This window comes from Sinohyriopsis cumingii, chromosome 8, assembly GCF_028554795.1.
Source record: "Sinohyriopsis cumingii isolate HCF-2022 chromosome 8, ASM2855479v2, whole genome shotgun sequence".
In the NCBI taxonomy this organism is placed as follows: Eukaryota; Metazoa; Mollusca; class Bivalvia; order Unionida; family Unionidae; genus Sinohyriopsis; species Sinohyriopsis cumingii.
This window is the reverse complement of record NC_142968.1, coordinates 35,105,787-35,128,840: the sequence shown is the minus strand read 5'-3', so window position 1 is coordinate 35,128,840 and position 23,054 is coordinate 35,105,787. Positions and strand designations below refer to the sequence as shown.

At 38.3% G+C, this 23,054-nt stretch overlaps 1 protein-coding gene across 1 annotated transcript in view; it reads left to right on the top strand.

Moving 5' to 3' along the window:
* Positions 1–3,832: 3,832 nt before the first annotated feature.
* Positions 3,833–23,054, top strand: part of LOC149793283 (coadhesin-like) — a 44,222-nt gene continuing 25,000 nt past the window's right edge. Inside the window, exons 1-3 of the mRNA XM_089968977.1 lie at positions 3,833–3,949; positions 4,790–4,834; positions 20,271–20,420. Coding sequence (XP_089825103.1) covers positions 3,922–3,949; positions 4,790–4,834; positions 20,271–20,420 — 223 coding nt within the window. The 5' untranslated portion in view covers positions 3,833–3,921. The remainder of the gene's footprint in view (positions 3,950–4,789; positions 4,835–20,270; positions 20,421–23,054) is intronic.

Here is a 23,054-nt window from a genome sequence, read left to right as displayed (position 1 = left end):
AAATATTCCGTCTGCATTAATTACACTCCTTTATCGTTATGAGAGCTAATGTAATTATTGCTTTGTTAAGTTCCTCTGAATACATTTAAATACTGTGTTCCATATATATATATATATATATATATATATATATATATATATATATATATATATATATATATATGCATCGTGTGTAGCAGACACACCCGCATGATGTCCTAGTAATTAATTCTCATGTATCTACACAGTCATTCCGGATTCCTATGAAAGAAATCAAAGTATATATAATTAATTATAGTCGTAAGGGAATATGGATTCGTGTGTGCAGGCAAGGCGATGGGTGCCGTTTATTTACACGCGCTTTTACAATAAGTATTCTGGATACTTATTGAAGTCCTTATTTCTTATTTCTTGAACAAGATGGATGGCGTGAGTATGGTGTTGTAGTTGTTGAAGGATTTAACGCCATTTTTCAGCACACGTTAGGCAATACATGACGGCCAGTATTAATGGTGGAGGAAGAACCCGGGAAAACCCCGGAAAGAACCATCGACCCACGAGAAGCTAATGGCAAGTTTTCTCACATACCAACATTGGCTGAATCCGAGATTCGAACCCACGCAGACAGTGGTGAGATTGCAATGATCCGTAATGGAGAGCGCTTTAGACCACTCGGCCGCTCGGGACCCCCGTGAGTATGATGTCTTTGTCTGCGCATGTAGGCTGAAATGGACATAAAATGGGATGGAATCGACCCTTCTCTCCACGCATCTTTATCGTCATTGGTCACATTAAGCTGTGTACTTCTCTATTAAAAGATCCTGTAGGACTGCTTTACTTTTAGGCTCGTCATAGGGGATGGACTGAGATGGACGGTGAACAAGACAGGGAATCCAGCTAAGTTGTGATATTGTCTTCTCCAGACGTTTACGAGGCGAACCGTTGATGGTCGAATAGTGCAAGCGAGCATCCGTGACTGGAGCGTCTCCGCAGACCGTGCCTAGTAGTGACGGAATCATGACCATACCGAGGCTTTCAGATTTGGGTTAGTAATACTTTTGGGAATCCGGTGCTGGATTGTTCATTGTTGTATGTTATTGCCGAAAATAGATCACCGGTCCCGTTAGTCGCACGAGTAGGTCGAGGATAGTTCTGAATTGGAGTTTTCCATCGTTGGTTTTCATCTACTGTCAATATGTGGTATTAACTATCCTGGGACAGATCAAGGTGGCCAGACGAAGAATGTTCAGTTATGTCCATCACGGCTTCAGATGGATCACAGTAACATGCTCGTTGTATGTGAATCCCGTGATGACCTGGCTTGACCAATTTTCTTCAGAACCGGTGATCATTTTGCATTCAAGAAGTTGCCCTTTGAGCCGATGGCGTCAGCGATACTGATTGAGTCCGCATCTTTTTTGGCTTATCTCATCGCTGTCTTCCTTCCCGGATTTATTTGTCCCAACAAGATATTTGCCCATACATTTTCTGACCATTGTGTACATATGCCTCAACCATGACCCGAATTGCATCCATTCAACTGAAAAAAATACGTCATGGTTATATTCAGCAAACTAAAAATATGTCATGGTTATATTCCGCCGACTAAACATATGTCATGATTATATTCCGCCAAATAAAAATATGTCATGGTTATATTCCCCCGACTAAACATATGTCATGATTATATTCCGCCAAATAAAAAATATGTCATGGTTATATTCCGCCAATTAAAAACAAATAATTTTCATTTATTTCTTTTCCTACAATAATCTGACAGTAAATCGCAGAAAGGTCGAAAAATCTTCTAGGATGTCACCAGTGAAGTCACCGAAAGTCCAACAGGGCCAGTCATTACTGAACAGTCATTTTTATTTGCTGTATGCTGTGTACTCTGAAATGGCTGAATGTGGTTTATCAGTGTAGTCTTTGCCAGATAACGTCAATATCTGAATAAGATGAACCTATCATATCTTATGAAATTACTTGTCATTATTAAGTGACGTTACGGAATCCAACTGATGTTTTAACACACTTGATCAAAGTATCACTTCAACGGCAAGGAAATCACGAAGATCTCCTACCAGCATATTACTTACAAGATATTTCTTCTTGAATTCCGAATGTGCGTGTATCTATCTATCTATCTTCTTAATAACATATTTCGCCATCAGAATAGTCATTCTACAATCAATTTCTATCATGAGAATGTTGATATTTAAGAACATTATTTGGGAAAATAAAGCTATTACTTATTAAAACGGTTTACAATGTTGAAATGAACAAAGTATTTAAACGCGGTAATCTTTCCATGGATAATGTGAAGTTGTCGTTGGAATATTCACTGATATATTGTTATAAGTCTTAAAAAAACTATGTCTTCCTTGTTCTACAGTAAAGCTAGGTCGGCCTAATAGTTCAGGTTATGCAGGAATACCGAAAACGTTCAACAATACAACCAGGTGATTGACATTATGTAAATTAATCATTCAGGAGTAGACAGCCATCCTGGTAACAAGGAATACCTGTTTGCAATTATGTAACTCCAGCATTTACAAGATTCGCTTATGACGGTTGCAAAGCAACTAGATTGAACCTTTGCTCTCGAGACCCACCACTCAAAAATGATTACTCTCTATACAAGGACATATATTGTACAATACTCCAGCATTGTAAATGTATCGAACGGATTTAGAGCCTTTTAATGGAACTATTCTCACATCGAAGGTAACCATGACCGTTTGGCTTTTTTACAACCAGCGTACGAATTCTTCAAATACATAGAACGTAACCTGGACAACAATATTTTTAATAATTCCACATAGCCATTGTTCGACACAGTATAGGAGTATCGATTCCACGCCTGGCACATATTTTTGTTTTATAATAATTCTGAAATTGGAAAGTTGAAAAACTTTGATAAAAGTTCTGGATAAACAGTCTTGAAATGCAACTTGAATGCTTCCCAAATAATTGAACAATGAACCAGGCAGCCAAAAACAGACTATCAAAAAATAAAATAAATAAAATAACTTAATTAGTACGCAAGTTGCTATCGGCATGTTTAAGGATCCATGTTATTTAAGATGCTACATAACTGCACCCTTTTCTATGTTTCAATGTATCTATTCTCAGCGGAACGAGCTAAATGTATGATAGCAATTTAAAAGAGAAATGGAATAGTAAAACCATAATGTATTGCTTGATACTACTGAAACTAAGAGTCAGTTGTATTTATGTCTTAACGGTAGTATTGCTGAATTATGTTAAAGAAATGTGTATTTTGGATACGATACATTCTTCTAAACAGGTAAAGTATGTTAGGTGGAAGAAGTTTTGATAAAATTATCTGATTCCTAGCCGTGTTTAGCTATCTTCTAGATTCGTCTAGGTCACACCTTTGCAGGGATTCAAACTCTGAAAATTGCAGACAGTTGTAAAATAATGTAATACACGGTCAAAGATCACTGCAAATTCGATCGTGTTAGTTGGCCTTATTACTTACTATAAAAAGGCGAATTTTACAGATGAGTAAACATACGTGTACAGCAATAATTAATGATCGTAAAAGAAATATTGGGTTATTTTCATTTACAAAAATACACCTCGTATAAAGGAGCGTAAGCATTCGGTTATCATCGAAGACCTCTCACAGCCAGGCAGTTACATATTTTTACATGTTCCGTTCTTTCCCAATCAGCTATTTAGAACTGTCAAAAGTATTTTAGTCCACAGCTGGTAGGTAGATAGAGCATTACAGCGTATTAGAATTGGATTATTTAACCTTGTCCGTGACATATTAGTATGTGATATACATCTTCTTATCTCAACAATAGATTATATACATTGCAATTCCATGACTTAATTACACCAGTAGGTCGTACAGAGATAATCGTACGTGGCAGCAGAGTAAAATTCGCCAATTCATTCACTGCCTTAAATATGGCTGGAAACTTTGTGAAGCTGATTGGTAAGACCACTTTATACTATTTTTTAAAAGCATATCGTAGAGTCCATGATGTATCATATTCCTTTTACTATAATATTTACCAGGGAAGTCCCGGTTTCGAATCCTGGCCAAGTCATACCAAAGACTTATAAAAATGGTACTGACAGCGGCCTCGCTTGGCGCAGCAGTAAGAGGCTAGTGTTTGGACTGGTCAGCGTGGTGTCAGGATAATGTGAATGGTGGGACATGATGCTTATGGCCCCAGTGATAGTCATCACTATAAACTGCCACACATCGAGTATCGTAGGGATATGAACGAAATATCGTTAAAGAGCACACCTTTTATCTTTAATTTGTATATATATATATATATATATATATATATATATATATATATATATATATATATACACACACATCATTAGCATAATGTTTTTTTTTTTATTACAATTTGTTTTAAATAGATTCTTATAAGGTATGCCAATCCATATGTGGTTGATTGCATTCACTTGGTTAAACATCATTAGTAGGGTTGAAGATATCAGTCAGCTGGAGTTCTCCAACAAACTGCAAAGACTACATATGTTTGCAATATATTTTCGATATTCATGGAAGAAATCATTATTCACACGCAAACACAAGCACATTTTTGCACTGATGAAAAATGTCAGGAGCTCTTATGCGTGACATTGCCATTACTGAAGTCAGTACTATAAATGCCTTGTTACAGTCACGTATATCGATGCAGTCACGTCTATTATGGTTTGTCTATTTTATATTAATTTTATTCAATAAGATTAGATATATTTGTCTTATACAAGAAAAACTTTGAAGACCTACCATGCTTTTTTCTTTTTGCAGACTTATTCCTAATTGTAGAGTGCATCTTTGGAGCCTACATGAGAGGTAAAACTATTATTTTCATTCATACTTTTGATTTAATGTTTGTGTGCAGCTTCTCTGCTGATTATCAGCAGAGAGCCTTGAATTTTAATATACTTCCTGGAGATAGTGGTGCGTATTTAGCATTATGTGACTATGGAAGACAGCAGAAGAACAGCCTAAAATGTCATGTAAACTTGTCTGTCCTTCTGCAGAATTCAAGGATGTTGCATACTTTAGTGCTACAATGTGAACAGGTGTGTGCATATCCACGTTCTACGTACTGGGAGTTAACGATCTCCAACTAAGGATTTATGTCGACTGCTAAGTACTAATGAGACGATGCAAGCAGTAAAATTTAATCTAGCGCGAATGCAGAGAATAAATTGCCAATCATCTAACACATCGATCATCTAATAAATGAAATGCGTAATATTTAAATATAATATTTTCATTTGTCCATTTATAATGTTGAAATCAACAAATTGTTTCCGTGTGGAACGCTTTCCATAGACTCTGTAAAGTTTTAGTTGGAAATTTTACTGATATAATGTTCTTACTTTAATATAATAAACCCAGTGTATTCCCTATTCAAAAGTAATGTGTGGTCGGGCTGATAGTTGATCGCCAGTAGGAAAATTGCTCTTTCCTATAACAATTTTCTTAAGCAGGTGCTTGTATCTATAAGCTGTACTCCATTTCGGACAGCTTGCAGCGTATGGGCTCTGTGTGCCACAAGGATATCGCTGGATTGATTCAGAAGAGAATTGGCTTTGTAAAAAAGATTTTTTTTGTGTCTGTCCATTATGACAACCACAAAAGAGTAAGTTACAGTCATCAGCGAGTTCTCTCTCTCTCTCTCTCTCTCTCTCTCTCAGTTACCTCTGCTATATCGTACGAGTAGTGTAGTAGGATACCGTAGACACAATGGGACTTCTATGTTAAACTAGAGGGGTCGTACCATGGGACAATGGGAATTTGACATGGGGAAATTTAACATGGGTGGGACTATAAGGCGACACAAAGTATTGGGACAGTATAGGGACAAGGGTTTGGGATGGTAGAGCGACAAGGGAAATTTAACATGGGGATATTGGGTCTGTATAGCGACAAAGGAAAGTGGGGTTGTTGCATAGGGACAATAAGAATGGAACAGGTGAGGTTACGTCACGGTACTGGACATTGGCAACAATGTCCACCAGGCGTTCTATAAAGTGATATGTCCCGCTCCGCCATTCATTCTATCCAGTTATATGTCCTGCCCCGCCAAGCATTGTTTTATAGGTATAGTTTATGAACTAACCGAACTTACTCGCCACCCGCTACCCGCCACTCGCTGAACTTTCTAAACTTACCTGCTCAGCCAAGCATTATAGCCTTTCACAGTGATAAAGCAAAAGGGAAATGGAATAGGTGAGGTGACGTCACGGGGCTAGACATGGGCAACAATATGGCAAGGAGCTGACCTCAATCGGGCCAAGCATCAAACAGTGACAATGGGTAGCGGGTAAGTTCAGCTAGTTCAGTGGGTAGCGGGTGGCGGGTAAGTTAGCTAGTTCATAAACTATACCAATAAAACAACACTTGGCGGGGGCGGGACTGACGGGATATAGATACAGACATAGACATATAAAACATATACAAAACATAATCTATACAATCGACTAAAAATTTATAGGCAAGAAAGCAAACCTTTTCGAGGCATATGAATGGTCCTTAAAAAGGGCCTTTGGGTTTCTTATATTTTCATAGAAACACGAAATACACTATCCACACAAACGTACGCGCACGCATACAAACACACACTCTACTATCCACACAAACACATACTCTACTATTCACATAAACGTACGCGAACTCATACAAACCCAAAATCTACTCTCAAAATCCCCAAAATCTACGATCCACGCACGGGAAGGAGAAAACACTAACTTGACGGATTTGAAAGAGGTACCACTCGTTACAGAAATGGTTTTAGTGCCTTAGAAACAATGGATGAAATATCATTGTTGGCAAGAACAACAGACACTGCATTTGCCTCCCAATCATCATTTGACCGAGATGTCCCAGTTACAACACGAATTGCAATCGTTGATGGATCGCAACGATTCGTCCGAAACAGAAAAATCGCAACGGTACGGTCAACTGTTGCAACGACTGCAACTCTTTAAACAGAGAGCTTTAGACAAAAGAGCTCTGCCAACTCTGGAAGATTTTAAGACCCTGATGAAAAGTTCACCACCACTACTCCCAGTGACCAAGACAGAAAAAGATGAAGAAGAGTTTCAAACCCCATCAGAAAAAATATTCAAGTTAACAACACCACCAGAGAAAGTACGCAAATTAACAACACCACCTACATCTAGAATTGGATGGATTAAAACAATGATGGCAACCCCTTCTTCCCCAGAAGAGAAAGGAAAGAAGTGAAGACAGAAGTGAAACAAGAACCGATTACCCCTGTTCAGTCATCCTCCTCCTCCTCGACACCTATTGCTCGCCGGACAAGCAAGGCACTACATTCCAGGAAAATACCACACAAAAGAAAAAAGAGTAGCATCAGTGAAGAGTGGGTGACTTATTAACAAAAATGGAGAAGGTGTTAGCCAGCATTTACTACGATTCATCCCATTCTGCGGGATACGAAGGAGTTCAGAACTTGAATAGTGCTGCCAAACCCCGTCTGAAAAGTATCCGTTTACCTCAAGTGCAACGATGATTACAAGAATAAGCCACGTATACTTTGCACAAACCCATTCGCCGAAAAGTTTCCAGAAGTCACACCCGAGTGGAGGGCATCGATCATCAATGGCAAGCTGATTTAGCCGATATCTCTCACTTGGCCACCTACAGTTGTGGCTACAAACATATGTTTTGTGTCACCGACGTCTTTTCCAAATTTGCCTGGGTTGTGCCATTGACTTCCAAATCGAGCACTGAATTAGTGCGAGCCCTCCAACTGTTGTTGAAACAAAGTGGTGGTTACCCTCTTCGATTTTAGCTTGACAACAGTACCGAATTTCTGAACCAAGCTTTCCAACAATAATTTTAGAAACGTGACATTCATTTTTTCACCACCGAGAATCCCGAAACAAAAGTCAGCATCGTGGAACGTTTTCAACGCACATTGAAAGAACGCATGTGGAAATATTTTACGCATCAACACACTCACAAGTACATCGACGTCTTACCGCACCTGGTTCAAGCGTACAACCAATCTTACCATCGAAGCTCCGGACGTGCCCCCCCCCCACCATGAAGTGACTACGGACAACGAAGTGATCGTGTTTGAGCGCCTGTTTGGTGCGTCCCAGACGGTGACTGTCCCCAAGAAAAGTGGAGTGTTGGCAGCAGGAATTGGGTGCGCATTGGCAAAACCAAACGCACTTTCGGCGAATATTACTTACCCGACTGGATCAACGAATTGTTTCGTGTCACTGGACGAGTGAGTGATCGTCATCCTGCCGTCTATAAATTGGAAGACATGAACGGCGAAGTGTTAAAAGAAACGTTTCCTTGCCCGAGTTACAACGTGTGACCAAAAAAGAAGAAGACGAAGTTTACGATATCGAAAGCCTTCTTGAACGAAGAATCCGAAAAGTAGGAAAACGCAGTGTCAAAGAAGTCAAAGTACGTTGGAAAGGATATCCTCCCAGTTTTGATTCTTGGATAGACGCTTCGCAAGTCATCGACTATATAAAGAAGTGACCACGATGCCCTTCAACACAGCCTCAATCGCTACCATCGCAATGACCACTCTTGTTTAGACTGAGTACCATGATGTAGCTCGTCGATTACTGACGAAATTTCAGGATACAGAAACGTTGTTCATCAGGTTTAATGGTAGTATGTTCGAAATTTTGGGTGGAGATCCACATATGGTAGCGCAAAATCTGAGCCCGAAGATCAACAACAATATGGATTTTTACAGGGCTTTTGGAACCCTGTAGAACTGAACCAAGGACTCAATTTGATCTTTGTTTATTCCGATGTGGTGGAGTACAACATGGTGGGACACACCTCCGTACCGTTACTACGTGTCATTCCTTTCAAAGTAGATTCTACCACGACCATTGACCTGGAAGGCGGAAACACCTATCACGTTCACCTCGAAGTTGTACATCCTCACTATTTACCCGTCAGTAAGTCGTATTTTGACATTGTCAGCATTGGTATAAAAAGTGATCTGGGACAAAATATTCCATTCTCCAAAGGGAAACTCACGGTGAAATTCCATTTTCGAAAACGATTCTCTTACGAGTTTTATATCATGTATCCTGTGTACCGAGGCGTCGCTCGACAGAGAGGACATGGTTTAGGAAATATGTTAAAATTGGCCTTTCGTTCGGTGGCACCGGCTTTGAAACCGATGGTGACTCGATGATTGCATTGACGCACGACAAATAATTTCTCCATAATGTCATCATCGACAATGAAAACCCCAAAGACGTTTTCTTGAGAGGAGATAAATATGTATTGGATCAAACGGGCAAAGACATTTTGGGCCGACGAGAAATTCCTATAAATGCCAATGTACGCTACCGAGTCAGGCATTCTTGCTTCCCTGTCGCCATAGCAAGGACAAGGCAGAAAGAGACGATGCAAACACCCCTTCAGAGGCTTTCATTACCTCAGAGCTAGAAAAAATAAGAAAAGAAGACCGTCCGAGACGTAGACGTTAATGATTATTAAAACTAGAAAGAGAAAAGAAAGAAAGAAAAATGATGCACCGAGAGTCTTGTGCCTGTTCCAAGTCAGAACTCAATCTGTTGCCATGCCACCCACCATGATGACGATGCAAGAATCCCAATGTATTGAATTTAATCCCGTCTCCTCTGTCAAGGCCTCAGGATCAGCTCCCATTGAGTGTGAAATCAAAGGACAGCAAGAAGATTACATCGATCTGAATAGCAATTACTTGTACTTGAAAGTGATCGACACATCGACGTACGGTCCCAATATAAAGGAGGAAGATGAAGTATCCCCCGTCAATAATTTCGTGCATTCCTTGTTCATTGGAGTGGAATTATACTTGAATAACAAACTGATCAGTAGCAGCATGGACAATTACCCTTAACGAGTGTACCTGGAAAATCTCTTGACGTATGGAAAAGAAGCGAAGAACACCCATCTGGATGCTTGTGTGGTATGGAAACTTGACACAGGAGGCAAATTCAACGATATCTTTTTAAGTACAGATAAAGAACCAAACCACAATGTGGGATTCAACAGTAGCGGAAACAAAATCAAAGGACCCAATATAGAACTGATGGATCGTTTGCATTTAGACATGTGGTTACAAGAGAAGTATTTGCTGAACGGGATGGATGTCCGCCTGAGACTGAATCGTAGCAGTGCCGCTTTCCATTTGGATATATGACTCTGCCTATTACAAAACAGTCATTCAAGAGCCATACTCTACGTACGAACTGTGGAAGTGTTACCTAAAGTGGGAAACGACATCAGTCATAATGTGAGCAGAAGGACTACCAAGTACACAATACGACGCGTGGAAGTGCAAACTTTTACCATATCTGCTGGACATCAATCGATGATCGAAGATCATCTGTTTCAAGGACATTTCTACCCTATAAAATAAGGCCTGATTCGTGTGGAACTTCAGTTTGCAAAGCCAATACCCGTAAACAACACGGTGAACGCCATCTTGTATGCCGAATTCGATAATACGATACAAATCAACAGTTTGAGAGAAGTCATTCTAGATTATTAGAAATTATGTAAGACACTTAAACTTTTTGAGTGGTGGAGAATCTTTGGAAATAGAATGGGAGGATACCGTGGAAGCAGAACCCCAAGACAGAAGAAGAGGACGTGGTGATGAGGTCCAGATGGCCAGAACAAGAACAACATTTAGTTTCCTCTTTTGCCAAACACTTGGAGGATAAAATTACGGAATTGATCAAGAAAGATTGATATGGATGTTAAAACGATTATCCTAGTCAAACTAAACACGATAAATGTCTGAAGATGACTCAAGACAAGATGGACTAGTATCTGGACGAATCTCATCTCTGAAGAAGGAGTGTTGCATCAGTGGTATAAAGACTTGCGTGATCATTCCTCTCCTCAAGTGATGGCTCTAGAGATCCATCACATCGAAGTTTTCTTGGCTCAGAGTGCGGAGACGAAGCAAAGAAACGGTAAGCAAAGAAACAGCTACTTGTCAGAGAATTTCAAGCACAAAGTGCGTATTTAAGTGATGACATAATCATTACCTGTGAAAACAACAAGAAAAAAAAAAAACAACACAAAAATGGATACCTGGGAACTTTATTAACTTTTGAACCACAGTTCCTACACAGCTTCCTGAAATCATGTCGTGAGTGTTAAAGATGATCTGTCTCATCGCAAACCTCATCATCAAGCTTATATCATCAACAAGGACGACATCCATCTCCTAGCAACTCATTGGGTATCCGTCTACTTCCCTAAAGAGGGCTGTGTGGAGTATTTTGATACGTATGGATTGCCACCTTTGGAAGACGACTTCATCGACTTTATGAGTAGAAATGCCCAGACGACACGATTCAATAATGTGAAATTACAAGGCACAGATTTCATGGTGTGTGGACAGTATTTAGTGACTTAGTTTGATCGTGACTCTTATAGAAATGATGACAAAGTAGATCGATGGTTTTGTGACTATTATGTCTATCTTTTGTCTTTAGCTATGAAACGTAATGTACATCAATGGCCCAATGACTTCCATCAGTGGAAGTCTACTAGCTTAATTTTACAACGTTGTAAACCTTGCCAAAATAGTTTATTTGTTTGAAACATTATTTGTTTGTTTGTAAAAAAAATGTTTATGGTTAATTGTTGGTTGTTTGTTATTTGAATAAATATGTTGTGTTTTGAAAAAATGTGTCTTTGTTTTCAAATTTTTATCTTGATAAATGCTCTTTGACTTCTCTCTATCCCTCACCTTAAAATCAAACTATCATAGCGTTGTGACTCAACAAAAAATCGTAGGGCTGGTTTCCTTCACGTCCGTGCTCGACATATATAAAGGGGAGCGCTCTATAATGAGGACACCAACCAATACTACAGCAATGTAATTGAAACAATAAATGGAGCAGCACAAAACAGCATAACCAAAACAAGTGGGAAACCTAGCAAAACCAGTACACCATGGTGGACCGACAACTGTCGAATAGCCATTGAGGAAAACAAGAAAGCCCTCAATCGCTACAACACTCCAAAAGGGCTTCGGACTTCCTAATTTACAAACAAAAGGAAAGTATCACCAAAGATGTAATAAAGACAGCAACAACTAACTCATGGCATGCATACTGCTCCACTCTCAACCATCACACAAACTCCAAGGTCTGGATAAAAATTAAAGCCATGAGGGGATAAAGACCTCAAACAAAACCAAAACTAATAGGAGCTGATACCAACCAAGCAAAAGCAGAACTACTAGCAACACTTCGCCAATTCCAGCAGCAACAAAAATCACACCCAAAAATTTACGACACAAAGACTAACACTAGAAAGAAAATATCCACACCTATTCACGGATCAAAACAGCAGAGTCACCACTAAACGACTCCTTCAATATTGCAGAATGGAAAAAGCATTAGCCAATAAAAAGACAACATCCCCAGGAGAAGACAATCTTGGATACGATATCTATAAAAATACTACCAACAAACATGCAAAACATAACACTAGAACTCATCAACCTAATATGAACAACAGGAAATATACCAACATTGTGGAAACAGGCAATAGTCATAGCCGTACCAAAACCAGGCAAAGACCCCAAAATCCCAATATCATATAGGCCAATCTCCTTAACAAACACCATCTGTAAAATCATGGAGACGATGATCAACAACCGATTAAAGCACCACCTGGAAAACAACCACCTGCTAACAGAGAAACAACGGGATTTAGAAAAAGACGCTCAACAATTGACCAACTATTTAGACTAGAAGCAGACATCAAACTAGCATTCAATGCCAAGAGAAAGAGAAACAGGCACCTCATTGCAATATTCCTAGACCTAGAAAAGGCGTTCGATATGGTCTGGACCAAAGGCCTCATCTCTAAACTTAACCAATATGGCATAACGAGGCGAATGCGCCAATAGATAGCAAGATTCCTTACAGGGAGACAAATCAAACCAGAGTAGGTGATGCTATGTCTGACATATACACTCTGGACAATGGAACTCCCCAAGGAAGTGTAATAAGCCCCACATTCTTCAACATAATGGTCAACAATCTCCACGACAACATTACCAAACAACTAATTGAACTATCCCAATTTGCCGACGACAGTGGAATCTGGAAAGCAGGCAACCCAATAAAACCAAACCAACATCAAACAAATACAACAAAGCCTAGATGAAATTGGTAACTGGGCTGACAACTGGGGATTTAGAATATCGGACACCAAAACAGTAGGAATGTTGTTTTCACCAACAAAAAAAAAACAAGCAACATATCCCAAACTTTATCTACAAAACATACCAATACAATTTGTCAAAGAAACATACTTCCTAGGAATGTTAATGGATGAGACACTCACATGGGAGAAACACATTACAGAACTAACCAAAAAATGCTCACAAGACCTCAACCTACTAAGAAACATCAAGGGAACAAAATGGGGAGCTGATGCTCATCCTCTATAAATCGCTAATCAGAGCTAAACGTGACTATGGCTGCCAAATATATGAGTCAGCTAACAATACTCTGCTCCAAAAACTAAACACCATACAATACAAAGCACTCAGACTTTGTACCAGAGACCTACCCAACACCTCAGTGGAGGAGCTACAGACATTAACAGGGGACCCACCATTACATCTGAGACGAGAGGAACAAATACTAAGATATGCCACCAGAAACTCAATCCATAACAACACCAACCCAACTAAACTTACGATCGAAAGATGCAATACCCCGTTCAACAAAAATCTTGTACCCCACCCACCAGCAGGCCAAAAAGTACATACACTCTGTAAAGAAATAAAACTCCCAGCCATCCAAGCAGAACAATACAAAATATGTGATCTCACCCCATGGAAAAACACCACCCCAAAAATCAATCTTATTGCCCAAACATTTGGATCCAAACTGCACAACCCTACATGAATATTATCAGAAATACACAAGACCTTCGAATAAAACTACTCTAAACACCTTAAAATCTATAATGATGGTTCCAAATCCCAAGAACTAAAGAGAACGGCAATAATAATACCCCAAAGCAGGATAACGCTCGGAGACAGCCTCCCGGATGCATGCTCCAAATATACAGCATAATCTTGGGCGATAAACAAGGCACTACAATGGATAAAAACTCAACCACATGAACAATATGTTATCATAACAGACTCTCTAAGCTTATTAAAATCCCTAGAGAATGGTACAACAAAAGGCAGAGGTAATATGCTGGAAGAAACACAAATGTCCGTTCGAGAGATTGAAGGAAAACAACACAGTGTTGAATTTTTATGGGTACCATCGCATATTCATCTAATAGGAAACGACAAAGCAGACCAACAAGCAAAACTAAACCGTATGAACACCTCAATAACACATCTTGACTACAGTGTACAAGAGATATACAGCCAAATAAAAACTAAAATAAACAACAAATGGCAACAACTCTGGGAAAATACCAACAAGGGCAGACAACTATTCCAACTGCAAAAAGAGGTCAGCAGAACCATCATAACACCTAAAGACATAAACACCACTGACCTCCGTGTTATCAACAGATTAAAAACAGGAAAAACCTTTCTTAAAAGCAGCTCTGGAAAGTACCTCACCAAAGAAACAAACCAAAACATAAACTGTCCCCATTGTCCAAGAATAGAAACATTGGACCATGTTTTCAACACCTGCCTCAAATATCGCAGTCAACGAAATAACTTCCACCACAAACAACATAAACTAGGATCACATACAACATACCCAAACATGTTAAATAAGATACATAACAAAAATATTGAAAATACATACAAAAATATAATATGGTACCTAAAACAAATTGACAAATATGACAAAATTTAACAAAACAAAATAGAAATTATTGGACATAGAAACACACAAAACAAAGAAATCAAAACCTACACAACTTGGAAACAGGCTAATATATCTAAACCTAGGGAGAAAAATATATATATATATATATATATATATATATATATATATATATATATATATATATATATATATATATAATAAATACCCTAACCAACTTAATCTAAAATAGGGACAAATAAATCAAAACAAAAATAGACCTAAAATCACAAATAACACAAGATTAATTACATCCACACCGGACTGGACTAAAGAGATAATGTAAGATCTCTAGCTAAAAGGCAAGTCCATATCACGCACCCCCACCCCTCACCCCCAATAAAAAAAAATAAACAAATAAATAATAATAATTCAGTATTAAACAACAAAAAACAAAATCAAAATTGTTTACTTCATTGTTTCTAAAGGTGTATACGAATATGTATGTCTATTTATATATATCAATAACTCTCTTCTATTGCATGTCAGCATGTGCACTGCAAACTAACATAATAATAAACACAAGTCTGTAAGAACCAATTCCAACCCAAGTAAATAGTAATATATTAGGTGGAAAAATCCCTGCCATCAAGTCCGGTTGCACAAGGCGACAAAGACTGGCAATACTCAAACAAACCATCATTTAACCATAGGACCCAATAAGAAATCAGAATATAAGGTGACAAAGCCCAGTCATCAGGCCCACCGCACAATGCGGAAATAAAAGTATGTAATAACAGATGTACAGACCTCAAACTATCTAAAGCACAACATCTTAAGCCTAACATTTTCACAAAACTAATAACACTTAGAGGCACAATGTAATTCCAAGACTCCATCAAGTAAATGAGAACAACGGCCTAATAACCAGAGAGACCAATCGCAAACATCATACCGGACTACAAAATTGAAAGTCGAGTCGGAACGAAAAACTTCCCACCTCAACAAAAGAAAGCAGAAAGAAGACAGAGAAGGAAAAAAAAAGAAGACCGACATCGACTTTCAAATTGCCTTCTATTAACGAGGTTCTTCCTTTGGTTTATGAAGTCCTCTTTTGACAAAAGCTCTATCCACAAAATCCTAATCTGATCCTTTGATTACCACCATCAAAATTCAAAACCAAACAAAACCTAACAGTATACAAATTGTATACAGGGTACCTGATGCCCAGCTGATTGGCAACCTTTTCGGAAAATAAAAGTACACCATGTATACAAAATTCCAATCTTTTGTTAAAAATAATAGGTGGCTCACACATTATTGGGAAAGTAAGCGTCCAATAGTAAAATTGGACGAACATTTGATCGTACGAGTCTCAGCGTTCCAGGGCGTACCAGCATCCAATGGCTCACAGAGTCACAGGGGTCCCATTCCTCTTTGCCTCGCCTAGACATGTCCAAAATCTCAAAATTAAGGACTGCGACATTGCACATAAAAACGGGGCTGTGGTGGCACAATACCCACAGACCCGACTAATTAAGAATCCTAACCTTCAGGACTTAACCGGTCGCGCAAGCACTAGCTGCGCAGGCGACCTAAATTTATTTTCGTATGGTATCAAGTCTGGCTACTAATTAATCAACTGTGAAAAAAATTATCAGCAGAATTACAAAACTCTTAGAGCTCCAAATGCATCTGGAGTATGCCAGGCGCCTCCTGGACGAACTGGCTATCGACGTAATTGCAGAAAGTGCGAGAACAGAAGAGAAGGAGGAGGAGAGGAAAAAGAAGAAAGAGATAGAAGAAAGAATCCTGCTTCACCTCATGCTGAGACCTTTGTGTGAGGTCAAGTCTGAGGTGAAGACGTATCCACCATTACAACCAGCACGGCAACCAGCATCACAACCACAACAACGTCAGCTACAGCCACCAGTACCAGTGCCAGAGATAAATGCCCGTGCCTGTGTGTGGATAGTATATATTGGGGTTTTTGATAGTATATTTAGTAGACCTCATCATGCCTTATTGCAAACCAGAAGACACAGAGAAGTCATCTCTATCCCACATAGCAAAGACTGGGATGATGAGGCCACTCAACCCGCCTTTGCGCTCCCAAAAACAAATGTAAATTGGGAGCAGGACTGAAGTAAACGTTGCATGTGTGGGGCCAGGCCTGGCATATGCCAACATTAGCTAGGTGTATTTGAAGTTTTAAAAAATAGCCATTCTCAGGGCTAATAAAATCTCTAGAAAAGAGAATATTCAAGTTGCCAATTTGAGTGAGTGTGGAGTAGTGTGATTATAAATGCTCACTCCTTTACTAATGTGTGTGTGTGTGTATTTGTGTGTATATATGGGCGTACGTTTGTGTGAATAGTATATTAGGTGTTTGTTTTTTCTTCTTCCCGTTTGTGGATAGCATATTTGGGGTTCGTATGAGTGCGTGTACATTTGTGTGGATAGAAGAGTGTGTGTTTGTATGAATGCGCATACGTTTGTGTGGATAGGAGAGTGTTTGGTTGTATGCGTGCGCGTACGTTTGTGTGGATAGTATGTTTGGTGTTTGTTTTTTCTCCTTCCCGTGTGTGGATAGTATATATTGGGTTTTTCGATCATTTTGGGTTTGTATGAGTGCGCGCGTACGTTTGTGTGGATAGGAGAGTGATTGTGTGTGTGTGTGCATTTGTATGAATGCGCGTACGCTTGTGTGTATAGTAGAGTCTGTGTTTGTATGCGAGCGCGTACGTTTGTGTGGATAGTAAATTTGGTGTCTGTGTGAAAATATAAGAAACCCAATGTCCCTTTTTAAGGACCACTCACATGCCTCAAAAATATTAGCTTTCTTGACTAACTGTTTGTTTAGTCAGTTTTTTTTTGATTGGGTATTGTATATGTTTTATGTGTCTATGTCTATATCCCGTCAGTCCCGCCCCCGCCAAGTGTTGTTTTATTGGTATAGTTTATGAACTAGCTGAACTTATCCGCCACCCGCTACCAGCTGGTCTTACCCGCTAACCCCTGTTACTGTTTGCTGTTTGGCCCGATTGAGGTCAGCTCCTTGCCACATTGTTGTCAATGTCTAGACCCGTAACGTCACCTCACCTATTCCATTTCCCTTGTCGCTATATCACCGTCAAAGGCTATAACACTTAACGGGGCAGTTAAGTTTAGAAAGTGCAACGAGTGGCGGGTAGCGGGTGGCGAGTAAGTTCAGCTAGTTCATAAACTATACCAATAGATCAGTGCTTGGCGGGGCGGGACATATAACTGGATAGAATGAATGGCGGAACGGGACATATCACTTTATAGAACGTCTGATGGACATTGTTGCCAATGTCCAGTATCGTGACGTCACCTCACCTGTTCCATTCTTATTGTCCCTATACAACAACCCCTTTTCTCTTGTCGCTATACAGGCCCAAAATTCCCCCATTTTAAATTTCCCTTGTCGTTCTACCAACCCATACCTTTGTCGCTATACTGTCCCAATATTTTTGTCGCTCTATAGTCCCACCCATGTTAAATGTCCCCATGTTAAATTCCCATTGTCCCTAGGGTACGACACCCCCTCCAGTTTAACACAGATGTCGCATTGTCCCTACAGTGTCCCACTACACTACTCATGTGCCCTTTTTTGTTTTTGTGTGCGGCATCAGCCTAACAGGAACATTTCACTGTACTGAAATCAAAATTGTTTAAAATAGAAGAAGTAGAAAATGGCTGTGGAACGCCAGATTTCCTATCCCTCACTAGGATTTTTACTGTTACTTTTTCGTCTACAAATGAACTGATATGTTAACCGAGAAAAGTATTTTGGTACCTTTCGAAAGTTTTCACCAAGTTATGATCCTGGAGCAACAATTCCGTCTCCAGGGCAAATGTACAGGGAAAAAAAATAAAAAAACTTTTACTTCAAAGTAGATTGTGTTTTCAACAACAACAAAAATGCGTAAAAATAATCTTGTAAATACCACCCAGTTAATGATGTATTTCAATGAATGAAATACGTTTACTATTACGACTCTATAGTCTTAAACAAGCAAAAAGGTGCGAAAACCAACACGTTTTGTAAAATTCAACAAATAATTTATTTCCCTAGAATACAAAGTGAAAACTTAGAAAGAACTTACTGCATTGCGAATTAAATAAGAAATAGTCCAAAAAGTTATATCACCAGTCTGAAAGAATAAAGTTCTAATTAAATTACACTGGTGTTCAAAAAATGATCAGGCGCTGAGGGTGTTGATGTGCCTGTAGATTTAAATGTAATAATAATGTGATGATGGTGCTAACAGTCTTCCAATTAGTCACAATAATAAAATCCAAAATGTCCTTGTTTTAATTCACTGTAATTGCAAATTAATGTTTCCGTCCAAGAATAATACTGAGGAGTTTTTAATTTCAAAGAATAATAATTTGAAGAAAAAAAATCCACCCAAATCGAAAAAGGAATACATCAATAGAAATGATTCTGCTTCAGTGTCATATTTTATATTTAAAAAACATCAACGACACAAAAGCAGAGCCGGATGAAGGTTCAACGTTCTTTCTAGAAAACTATACTATTTTGTAAACACATAAAATCTGTGACTAAAATTATATTACAGGACATGGAAAATATCAGGTACAACAGGTTCTTCACGGGGGAATTCCAATATCCTAGACCCTGACCCAAATAAACATGTTTACCTTTATTGATAGCAGTCCTAATAATTAACGCACTGGTAGAGAAGTATTAAATAAGTATTGTTTGTCTACAAAATAAAAATAATGTCCCTAATCAGGTATACAGTGAATTTATTTTGGGCAAGCTCAAGTCCAAAAAACAATTATTCATAAAATATTATCATGGAAAAATCTAACAAATACAAATTAAATATACATAGCAGTACTTTTCATCTACTAGGTATATAATTTTAAATTAGAAACACTGCTATTCCCCTGCTATATATTGATAAAGGATAATATCTGACATGTTGCCCATAACAACATCGGCACCAAAAATATTCTTGACATAGCTTTTGCTTGTTCATTTAAAGAATTGGGAATCACCACATCTCTATTTGGGAATGTATGTACGGTAAAATCCAATAATAATCGCTAAATATTTAACACAATGTCTGTAAACGTATTTTTGAAAGAAAATATTATCATTTTTCTTCCATACCTTTCATTCATTAGGTCTCTCCTTTAGTTACGTGACGTAAATGTGCAGCATCCTCTTTTGTGTTGGAGTCACAAGTCTACCTCAACTGTTTACCATCCCTTACTATGGAACCAGTTTGGAATAATTCTCCAATGTATAAATCTGACATAAAACAGATCATGAGTTCAGTAGCACTCGGGTCAGACTCTAGTTCATCTGATCTCGAAGTAGTGGCTTAAGCCGAAACAGAAGAAGCCATTATTATGAACGTGGAAAGGTTTAGGTTTTAGTTGAATACAAGTTTCATTTTATTCAGTTGATGGTGCCTGGAGCACATGGGGAGCATGGAGTCAATGTACGTGCCCCACGGGATACAGGACGAGACACCGACTGTGTACTAGCACGGCCACATCCCCATGTGTAGGGTCTAGTCTTCAGCGTGAATCTTGCACAAGTCTATGTCATGGTAAGCATCATTTTTAAATAATTGCTAAACAATTTTTGTTAGAAATACGAACGAATAGTAGTTTAGTAAATAGATCCATATCTTTCAATGGATAGTAAACGTTTGTTTAAAGACACTTTATGCTAATGTTTGTAAACTACATGTTGTTTGGATATCCATCCCTAAATAAATACCTAATCTGAATCCACACAACTCCCTTTTACACAAATTAGATTACAGCGACCTACTTTAGACCCCGAAAGTGTTTATTTATGTTCATGTCGTGGCAAGAACATATTTAGCTGTACTCTCTATGCTTTAATACGGACTTAGTCACATCGTAGCCTATTTTAAATCTGAAAAATAAATCCAAAGTGGAAAAGGTTTGTTTCTCTGTTCTAAGTTAACATCGATCAACTTGGTGCATCCTCGAAGTTAGAGGTGTTCATGCTGCATTCGAAACCAAGTTTATTACTTTATTTTAAACAAGCGAACATATTCTATATCTTAGTCTTAAAGATTGTAAAGCGTTAGTGGAGGGGTGGTTTGAATTCCGAACAACAGTGATATAAATAAAAATCGCTAGATTGTTCTAAAATAAGAGGAATTTTAGAATACAGGGGCTTCGAATATTTGACAGCTTAAAAATGTACGTATGACCCATTTATAGACCACTCATATATAAGAAAAATACATATAGAGTCCCACAATCACCACCACCACCATATTGCTATTTCAGTCCTGAACCATTTGCTTACCTGTAGTTACCGATATGTATATTGCATAGCTGGGCCAATATAATCAAAAACCTTTAAATAATTTAGTGTAATTGTTCTACGGAAAAATCCCCGTATTCTATGGGATGCAAGTACATTTCTGAATCAGTATTAAAGTTAGTTCGTGTATCACCGCCTCTTGCGATATAAAATAAGACATATGGACCAATACTGTTGAAAACCTTACTACTGAAACTAATTAAAATATTTGTAAAGGAATACTACAAATCAAATAATATTAAATATTTGTACAACACAAATGAGAATACAAAGCAACAAGGCAATAATATCAATGCTTTTCAGAAACGTCAAATAATGATATGTACAAATTTACAAATTTAGGTGGAATAAAAGTCTAGTTGTGTTGCAAAATAACATTCAATACAATACAATACAAATTTTGATTTGCTGATTTCAAACATAAAAAAGACACAGGCAATGTTTCTTAAAATACACAGATATACAGAATGTTTGCTGTGATCTACGCAATGCGACAAGCAGCATGATTCCTGACGGCAATATGATGCTTACGTCATTGCCGTATAGGAAGGATTTATCTACGTATATTATATGACCTATTTGAGATGACGTATATGATATGACGTATATGATACAGAGGATTGTGTGTGTGTGTGTGTGTGTGTGTGTGTGTGTGTGTTTGTGTGTATGTGTATGTGATTTGGATTTTTAACGTAGCTTTAATAAAATGATTTCAGTCATATCGCTACGATATCTGCAGTGTGGCAAGTTTATAGTGACGTCCAGCACTGCGGCATCATGCCGCAGACGTGTAGCATCATGCCCCACCCAGTCACATTATCCTGACACCAGGTCGACCAGTCCTAGCATTAATCTTCAGATGCTGAGCACCAAGCAAGGCAGCTGCTAGTACCATTTTTATAAGTCTTTGGTATGACTCCGTCATGCTTCGAACCCGCGACCAGCCGCATACGAGGTGGACGCTCTAACTACTAGGTGACAGGAGCTGTCCCCAGAGGATTGCAAATAGCTGCATTTACAGTCCATCCCGGTGACTTTCTTAATTTAACGAGATCATTTTGCAATGATCCAACACATACGCAGATAAAATAATGTGAAAAGAAAGTTGGATTAAAAATTGTATATAGTGACTTAGTGTATAAGTAGACGAGTTTGAATCAAATATAAGTTTGCCATATTGAGACATAAATCTCACATCATACACATGCCTCAATAGATTAAATACATTTCTTTTTAAATTGCCGAAAATGTATGTTCATGGCATTTGGGAAGAGTCAAAATTATTTTGGATATTTTAATACCTTTCGCAATTTCTACCAATTTAAAAGAATATTTAATACGATCAACTCAAAGATATATTTAATACGATCAACTTAGAGATATTTAATACGATCTTTAAACTCCAGATGCTGACACAATTGTCAATCAATTCTTGAACAATGAAACAGACAAAAAAAAAAAGAAAAAAAAAAAAAAGAAAATAAATACAATACTCTGAATTGAAGACATTGTCAGCTGAATAATAATAATATTCATACTAAAGATACAAGCTAGAAACAACTCTGTAAAGAAGGATCTATAGGATCTATGTAACCCTGGTTGATGTGATGACCAGTGTCAGGCAGATGTTGATAACTTGAACCATCTTGAAAAGATATATATCTCAGTAGAAAATACCAGAGAGAGAGAGAGAGAGAGAGAGAGAGAGACAGAGACAGACAGACAAACAGACAGAGAGAGGCAGAGGGAGAGAGAGAGTAAAAGCTAAAAAGGTAGACGTCATACCCTGTGGTTTTAGAGAAATCTTCAGTGTTTAAGTTATAGAATATACAGTCATTTGCGGGAAAAGTATTTTACGCGACAAGAAAGTTAAGAGTGT